Raw genomic sequence first — 9,488 nt, 5'->3', positions numbered from 1 at the left:
AATGGAGACATTATTGGTACCTGCTCAAGCAAATAAATGAACAACAGGACGACAGTGATACAGTGATTTACATACCTACAAACACTTCTGATCTTAGGAAAAAGAACTTTCTCATTGATTGGTAAGTTTCATTTGAATTGAGATAAACATTTTTTTAAGTAAAGGTATATTTCTATTTCCAAAATTAAGAATTTTTGTTCATGATACCATCTTGAACATAAGAAGAATACCAAAACGAAAACAAAAACAGGAAGTAAAAGTGTATGGCAAAGTTCAGGAAATGAAATTTGCCTTCCCTATTTAAGACCGTACTCAGTGAGAAGGTCTTCAGAGAACGCAGACTCCAAGGTTCACCCCGAAGCTCAGCTCAGCCAGACCAGCGCCTTCCTCCTGTTCCCAATGGCCCTCCTGCTGCCTCTGCTCCTGGCCCTGATGGCACTCAGCTGGGGCCCTGCTGCCTCTCTGGGCTGTGTCCTGCCTCACAAGCATGTCCTGGTCGGCAGGAGGAACCTGGAGCTGCTGGGCCAGATGAGGAGAGTGTCCCCGTTGTCCTGTCTGCGGGACAGAAGAGACTTCGGGTTCCCCTGGGAGGCGGTGACCGATGACCAATTGCAGAAGGCCCCGGCCATGTCTGCGCTGCATGAGATGCTCCAGCAGCTCTTGCAGCTCTTGCTGAGAGAGGACTCGGCGGCTGCCTGGAACCCGGCCCTCCTGGAGCCGCTGCGCACGGGGCTCCACCAGCAGCTGGAAGACCTGGACTCGTGTTTGGTGCAGATGAGGGCAGATGACGGCTCTGCCCCTGGCGTTTGGAGCTCTACCCTGGCCATGAAGAGGTACTTCCGGGGCATTGCTCACTACCTGAGAGAGAAGAAATACAACGAGTGTGCGTGGGAGGTGGTCAGAGTGGAAATCATTAGATCCCTGACGCTCTCAGCAGCCTTGCAAGGAAGGTGGAGCATAAAGGATGAAGACCTGGAATCATCGTGAATTACACCTCAATCAGGAACATGCCATTAGACATTGCACATGTCTACGGACATTTGAAAAGACTCTTACGTCCATTTTAATCAAATAATTTATTAAATTAATTTATCGAATAATTTGTCCATATCATTGAGTATATGTAAAAAAATATTCTGCCTCAGAGTTACCTGTTGTCATCAGAGATGATCACCCAGATGTTATTTATGTATTTATCATTATTTATTTCTTTCTCACATATAATCGTATTTATAGTTATGTTTTCATGTAACAGAATATATCATTATGTTGTATTAAAAGTTGGAATGCAGCTTCACCATTTTTCTTACTATTTTTATTTATTAAATTCGCAAAGAAAACAACTTGAGTTTCATTTCTAATTCTTAAAGTGTAAATACTTATTGACTTCTATTCCTATAATCTCAGAATTCGTCTGGTTCTGTGGAATAGTTCTATCGCTTGTCAATGTCTTTCAAAGTCTAAAATTCCATGAAATTCAAGGAGTCTTGGGAAATATGGGAAGTGGTTAGAGGTGGCAGGTTCAGATTTGTGTGAGAAGGACTGGTGTCCTAGAGGGAGGTGGGAAGGACAGCTGTTCTTTACTGGAAGAGCCCGAGACCTGGTACTCTTTTCCCACCCTCTTCCCAGTACAGATTTACTGAATCCATTTCTCCATTTCTTCTTTGACACTCCCTCCCCATTCCTGCCCATACACAAAAACATTTCTCATTCTCTTGTGGATTCTACCTTCAAGGTTTCTATTAAGAGTAGAAAGTCCCAGAGACTGAAATTAAGGGAAGTTCTAAGTTTTTAAAAAATTCCTGTAGGTACTTATATGAAAGTGAGTGTTCTGAGTAATGTTTTGGGAGTCTGGAGGAAAATAAATGGTAAGTTGGACGCAGTTTCCAGTGAGCTAAAATCCCACCCAAGGCAAGGGCTTCTCCTGCTGACCCTGTGTGGCTTAGCTGAAACCTAAAACCTGGAGGGAAGGTTTCAGTTCTCAGCCACTGCCCACCCACTTAACCGCTCCTCTCCCAACCAAATTCTACCCCTCTCTGGAATTTGTCCTCTCAAAGAGCCAAAAGACATGATTCTAACAAGAAATCATTGAATCCTGTGATATTTTGCTTACATCATTACATTCTGGAAGAGCAAGCCTGAAGGAAGGATTCCAGCAATGGGTAACTATGGAGAAAAGGATTAAAATATGCTCTCTGCCTCCTGATGGATATCAAAGTCATCCTTGTTAATCCCTTGTCTACCCTGTAGGCTTGGACTAGTTGGGTGTGGAAGTACCGTGGTGTTTTCCAGTCTCTAAAGTTAAGCATCATGATTACAGTAAAGAACAACTTTCCCACATTGAAAACATCGAGAAGATCCCATTGGGTTGGAGGTGCTGGTTGATCTATTACTGTGAGGTCATACAGCCACTGCTGCACCATAGAAGGAGCTCTGGGCTGGGGATGGAGTTCTATTGAGCCAAGGTTGAGCTCAGCTTCCTCATGATCTCCTGAATCAATGAACTCAATGGCACAATCTTTACACTAATGCTATGGTTGATGCTTTGCTTCTTTCTCAGCATCAGGACAAATCAAGAAATCATGGTGCTTTTGAGATACTAGAAAGGATCCTTTCTCAGTCACATAGGAAAGACTATACGCGTTTTCATCTTATTTTATATAAAATAGACACTTTTAATATCTGGGAAACACAGTACGCCCACCTGTTTCTGCTATCAGATTCTTTGGTGGGTCTTCAGCCTGTTTCACAGAGAAAAGAGCTTGAAGAAAGAGCCAGTCCTGCTCATTAAGTCGTTTTGTATTCCGAACAGTCTGGAGCAATTTCCTCAGAAAATAAAAATAGAAAAGTTTTCAGGTTTGTTTCTACATAATAATATTGTTCATAAATATTTCCAGGCAACTATCAGCAGCTATCAGAAGAAAAAAACTACTGCAGTTATGCCTTGTAGGTTGATAGAGGGGTGAATGAGCACACATTTCTAGATTTAAAAAAATAAAAAAATCACAAAATCACAACCATCCTGTTATTCGTCGATTGCCTTGAGAAGGCCCCAGTAACGTCTCCTTCGTCCTTGCCCTTAGATTTTTTAAAAAAGTGCGATATTCAAGGCTCTTTCAGAGTTAGGAGAATGAGACCCTTCATTGTTACTGGTATTTGGCATATTGGGTACTCAACGGGAAGTTTGCCAGACTCTGCCGTGTGGGCAGATTACATTCGGTAACCTGCCAGTTTGTCCAAAGTAGGAATGAGATGATAAGATGTTGCACAGTGGCCACGAATGCGGCCACACGCTTCCGGGAGCTGAGTTTTATAGTCTCTGAGTCTTGGCCGTTGATGGGATTACACGGCGCCAGGGGGCTAGTTGGTGGGTGTGACCCCTGCCTACTGGAATTTGGAGGATCTGGGTGGAGGATGCTCATCCCCGATCCGAATAGGCTTGGAGATCTCAGCCCTGGGACCCACGTACTTTTGTTCCTCTGCCGGTACCTTCATGTGTGTGAAGAGTGGTCTCAGCATCGTGGTGGCTGGCCGTATTAAAAAAAAATAAGGAATATGAAAACTATTCTTATGACCTTAACCAATTTGTATTAGTTTGTCAAATTCAATAATGCAATCTGCACTGTATTTTCTCTCCTAGTTATAAAATATCTGAACCTGGGGATGGGGATAGTTACAGCAGTTAGGCATTTGCCCTTCATATTGCTGATGCAGGTTCAAACTCTAGCATCCCATATGGTCCCCTGAGCACTGCCAGGAGTAAATCCTGAGTGCAGAGGAGGAGTAACCCCTAAGATTGACGGTAGTGATCCAAAAAACCAAAAAAATGTCTGACCTAAAATCAAGTCATTGTATTTAAAATGTATTGCTTCAAAACATGTTCAGAGAAACAAATAGTCCTACTTTTCTTAAACATCTTACCACAATACACTTTTTCATTGATGCTTTTGAATTTTTGGAAGGGTGTTTATTATTCCTAACATCTGAAATAATATTTATCATGGAAAAATATTCCTCCATACACAATTTTCTTGCAGATTTCTATTGTTTTGGTGATGTTAGCTATTTAAATAGATAAACATGAATATCAGTAGTTGGTTTTGAATTTGGGTGGTTTTTTTTTTTTTTTGCTTTTGGCATTTGGGCAATACAGCGCTCATGGGATCAAACCTGGGACTTCTCAGTGCAAGCGTGTTGTTGGCACATTCATCTATCTTTCTGACCCAGTGTATCAAAAATATTTTGAACATAATGCAAGTTTATCTTCCCCTCTTGGGACAGCACAGTGCAAGCATTTCTGTCCAGTTTTTCCTATCTGGTAATCTCTAGACAATGAGTGATTTAAAGTCACCCACAACTTCTCAGAAGTCAACTTGTCAGAGTGACTTTAAAGTGGTTGCACTCGGGTTTGTTCTGTTTAGCGGCAACAGCATAGATGGAACTGGAAGAGGTCAGACTGCACAATACAAGTCAGAAGGAGAAAGATAAAAACCAGATTATCTCACTCATATATGTAATATAGAGAAACAAAATAAGATTAAAACAATTAAAACAAAAAACAAGGTTACTGAGAATGGAGGGAGTGCTCTTGATAGGATGAAGTGGGTTCAATGGATGTGGTGAAGGGATATTGACACTTTAGTTGTGGACATGACAAGACTGCATTTGACTCTTGAAAATATATATATATGTTTAAACTTAAAACATATAAAAAATCTGTAAATATATTTATTTTTATAACATTTATAATGTATAAAATGTGTATTTAGAATCTCAATAAAAACAAAATACCTAAAATTGCATTCAGAACTTCTTAGCCTTAATGTCAGTATAATCTTGTCACTCAATATGCTGCCTTTCCACGATGGGAGGACTTGCTGTTAGAAGCAAATCCCCCGCACTCTCAACGGTGTGATTAAGTGTCTGCACACAGCATCTTTACGCTGTGAGCTGTGGTCTTGGAAGCTTCTACTCCAGAACAAAACACTTTAGTTTGAGCAGCACCCAACGGAGAAGGAAAAGGTATGTGAGAAACCATATGCAAAGTGCTATGTGGAGATAACCATTTTTTTTCTTTTTTTTCCAAGGGAGAGCATGAATTCATCCTATGCTACCACAATATTATGCAGTAGAGTTCCCCACATTTGGGGAAAAAAACAGGGGTCAGTACATCCAGAGTGCAATGGATAAGCTGTGATCATGATCATCTCCCCTGCCAGGTAACTATAGCCATTAATCTTGAAGACACTTAATTGTATTGTTTCAGACTGTTGGTTCAACTTGTTTACACAACCAAGTAGAAGAATTCAGCCTATGACAGCTGTCAGTGTTTGAGGGTTGGATTCTAGCTCTGCCATTTACTAATAGTGGAAACTTTTCATGGGATTGTTGTACTAAATAAGAAAATATGAAATAAATAAAAAATTAAGTGCATATGCACTTATTTGTAGGATATTCAAAAGTAGTATGAAACTAATACCCAAGGACAGTAGAAACAAGGGCCAGGAGGAGAGGCCCATGGTTGGAAGCCTGCCACAACCATGGTGGTGGTGGTGGTGGTGAGGACAGTTAGGATAGAGAAGGGACCACTAGGACACTGATAGTTGGAAATGATAACTCTGGATGAGAACTGAGTGCTGAAAGGAGATAAGGGTTATGCATGATAACCTTATGGTACATGTAATTGCAAACCATAAGCCCAAAGGAAAATGGAGGCAGACTTGGGGGAGGAGATAGCAGGAGGGATACTGGGAACACCAGGAGCTTGCAATAGTTTCACTGTTTTCTTAAATATTTTTCCTTTAAATTCTCAGTTTTCTGAAGAAATGATATATGAAGAGAAGAATGATCTGATTTTCATGCCGACATTCCCATATGCCCAAGGAACATAGTCTGTATCTTTTTCCTCTGGGATAAGAATTATTCCCTGAAAATAACTCTTTAGTTAATATTAGAATCTTGCTTCCAGAAATTTGCAGGTGTTAAGAATGACACTTATTGCCACAATTAAATATCTACACCCAGTAGATGGCACTATCACACCAAGCTTACTTGTCTTCTGGCATGGGAAGGGAAGCGTTAGTTGAACCAGTACTCCAGTACCCAAGGCCTTAAGAGCAGACAAGGAACTTTGACTAAAATCTTTATTCTCTCATTGTTTTAACTTGGCCCAGTCCAATACAGGATCATTAACCTCTAAAGAATGGTCACAAAAAGCCCTCAGTACCTGAAGGAGAAGCAGAGTGTGAGGTTAGCCTGCTGCTCATACTCTTTCAGATTCAAAATTCATCTGCCTTCTTGATGATAGGTTTTAATAACTGTCTAGGCTTGTCAAAAAGGGAATTTTTGTTTAGTTTTGTCTTGGTTTGGTTGTGGGGCCACACCCAACTTTGCTTAGGACTCACTCCTTGTTTGGTGCTTAGGGGTAACTCCTAGCAGTGGAGGGGAATTGTATGTGGTGCTAGTGATGGGCCTGTGTTGGCACAATGAAACTAGAGGTGTGCCATTGCTTGGAAGTTTGATGCCTGCTAAGCAAGTGTGTGAACATGACAGCCAAGGGCTGTACAGTCAAAATGAGCAGACCTCAACTGCAGAGGGTGACCCCCGTAAATTATGTGTATGAGCACTGCAACTGAAGTAATTAACCCCTGGCAAGCAGTGTAGCCCAGTGTAGTACCATGATCTGATGTCTGACCCCTGGCCAGCATTATAGCAAAGAAATGTGTGAACAGCACAGTCAGACATGTGTGCAACTCCCAGTAATTGCAACAACAGTAACAACAATGAAGAAGAGAGTGAGGAGAGGGGATTTTTTTTAAAAGCACCAATCTGGGGGTCATCACAAGAGAAACTACAGAAATTTAAAGGATCCTCAGGGAGTACTTTGAGAAGCTTTATGCCACGGAACATCAAAACCTCGAGGAAATGGATAAATTCCTAGACTCCTACAGACTCCCAAGGCTGAACCAAGAAGACCTGGAATACCTGAACAGACCTATCACCACCAAGGAAATTGAAATGGTAATAAAAAGTCTCCCCAAGCACAAAAGCCCTGGCCCGGATGGATTCACTAGTGAATTCTTCCAAATCTTTAAAGAAGATTTACTCCCAATCCTCTTTAAGCTTTTCCACGAAATTGAAATATCAAAAACACTTCCGAATAGTTTCTCAGAAGCGAGTATCACACTGATACCCAAAGCAGACAGAGATACCACAAAGAAAGAGAATTACAGACCGATATCCCTGATGAACACAGATGCAAAGATCCTCAACAAACTACTAGCAAATAGAATCCAACTACTCATCAAAAAGATCAAACACCATGACCAAGTAGGATTCATCCCAGGGATGTAAGGATGGTTTAACATTCGGAAATCAATCAACATAATCCATCATATCAACAAAAGAAAAGATAAAAAGCATATGATCGTATCAATAGATTCAGAGAAAGCATTTGACAAGATCCAGCACCCCTTTATGATGAAAACCCTATCCAAAATGGGTATAGAGGGGACCTTCCTCAACATAGTTAAAGCCATCTACCACAAGCCTACAGCAAGCAACATCCTCAATGGGGAAAAACTGAGAGCCTTCCCTCTAAGATCAGGGATGAGACAAGGATGCCCACTCTCTCCACTGCTGTTCAATATAGTACTGGAAGTACTTGCAATAGCGATTAGGCAAGAAAAAGATATTAAGGGCATTCAGGTAGGAAAGGAAGAAATCAAGCTCTCACTATTCGCAGATGATATGATACTATACTTAGAGAACCCAATAACCTCCATCAAAAAACTCCTAGAAACAATAGACTCGTATAGTAAAGTTGCAGGCTATAAAATCAATACCCAAAAGTCCATGGCTTTCCTATACACAAACAGTGAGAGAGAAGAAAGTGACATGAAAAAAACAATCCCGTTCACAATTGTGCCCCAGAAAATCAAGTACCTAGGAATCAGCTTAACTAAGGAAGTAAAGGACCTGTACAAAGAAAACTACAAAACGCTACTTCAGGAAATAAAAGAGGACATGAGGAAATGGAAAGATATCCCCTGCTCATGGGTCGGGAGACTTAACATTGTCAAAATGGCAATACTACCGAAAGCATTGTATAAATTCAATGCAATGCCTATAAGGATACCCATGACATTCTTCAAAGAAATAGAGCAAACACTCCTGAAATTTATATGGAACAATAAGCCCCCACGAATAGCTAAATCAATTCTTGGGAAAAAGAAAATGGGAGGAATCAACCTCCCTAACTTCAAACTCTACTACAAAGCAGTAATAATTAAAACAGTGTGGTACTGGAACAAAGGCAAAACTGCAGACCAATGGAATAGGGTTGAATACACTGACATCTCCCCTCAATCATATGATCATCTAATCTTTGATAAAGGTGCAGGAAATGTGAAGTGGAGTAAGGAAAGCCTCTTTAACAAATTGTGCTGGCATCACTGGACGGCTACATGCAAAAAAAAATGGTACTTTCAAAGATGCCACCCATGCCACTGGCCGAGCAAGTAAAAACAGAGATAGATAAATGGGACTATCTTAAACTAAGAAGCTTCTGCACCTCCAAAGAAACAGTGACCAAAATACAAAGACAGTCTACAGAATGGGAAAGGATATTCACCGAATACACATCTGACAAGGGGTTGATATCAAGGATATACAAAGTACTGGTTGAACTCCACAGGAAGAAAACATCCAACCCCATCAAAAATGGGGCAATGAAATGAACAGAAACTTTCTCAAAGAAGAAATCCGAATGGCAAAAAAGCACATGAGAAAATGCTCTACATCATTAATCATCAGGGAGATGCAGATCAAAACCACAATGAGATAGCATCTCACACCTCAGAGACTGGCCCACATTCAAAAGAACAAAAGCAACCGATGCTGGCGTGGATGTGGCGAGAAAGGGACACTCCTTCACTGTTGGTGGGAATGCCGACTAGTTCAGCCCTTTTGGAAAACAGTACGGACATTTCTCAAAAAATTAGAAATTGAGCTCCCATTTGACCCCGCGATACCACTCCTGGGAATATACCCCAGAGAGGCAAAAATGTGTGGTCGAAGTGACATCAGCACTTCTTTGTTCATTGCAGCACTGTTTCCAATAGCTAGAAACTGGAAGAAACTTGAGTGCCCAAGAACAGATGACTGGTTAAAGAAACTTTGGTACATCTACACAATAGAGTACTATGTAGCTCTTAGAAAAGATGAAGTCATGAAATTTACATACAAGTGGTACAATATGGAAAGTATCATGCTAAGCGAAATGAATCAGAAAGAGAGGGATAGACAGAGAAAGATTGCATTCATCACTTGATCACTTGACATCCCGTTACTCATTGATTTGCTTGAGTGGGCAACAGTAACAACTCCATTCATCCCTGTTGTTTGCTAGTGTAGCGCAATGGTGTCTGCTCACTCTGGGAACATGAAGATCCTCAAACTGTTCAGGGTCTTGATGCAGAAGCCTGACC

At 41.0% G+C, this 9,488-nt stretch overlaps 1 protein-coding gene across 1 annotated transcript; it reads left to right on the top strand.

Annotated features, from left to right (window-relative positions):
• Nucleotides 1–399: 399 nt before the first annotated feature.
• On the top strand, nucleotides 400–987 carry LOC130026555 (interferon omega-1-like). Its single transcript, XM_056117408.1, has one exon. The coding sequence runs from the start codon at nucleotides 400–402 to the stop codon at nucleotides 985–987; it is 588 nt and encodes a 195-aa protein (XP_055973383.1).
• The last annotated feature ends 8,501 nt before the right edge of the window (nucleotides 988–9,488 follow it).

The sequence above is a fragment of the Sorex fumeus genome, unplaced genomic scaffold (assembly GCF_029834395.1).
Source record: "Sorex fumeus unplaced genomic scaffold, SorFum_2.1 ptg000034l, whole genome shotgun sequence".
Classification (NCBI taxonomy): domain Eukaryota; kingdom Metazoa; phylum Chordata; class Mammalia; order Eulipotyphla; family Soricidae; genus Sorex; species Sorex fumeus.
Note: the sequence above shows the minus strand (reverse complement) of the source record. Positions and strands in the feature narration are given on the sequence as shown.

Bases quoted from the DNA above. Each gene is read 5' to 3' on its own strand.
- LOC130026555 (XM_056117408.1), top strand. From the start codon at position 400: ATGGCCCTCCTGCTGCCTCTGCTCCTGGCCCTGATGGCACTCAGCTGG.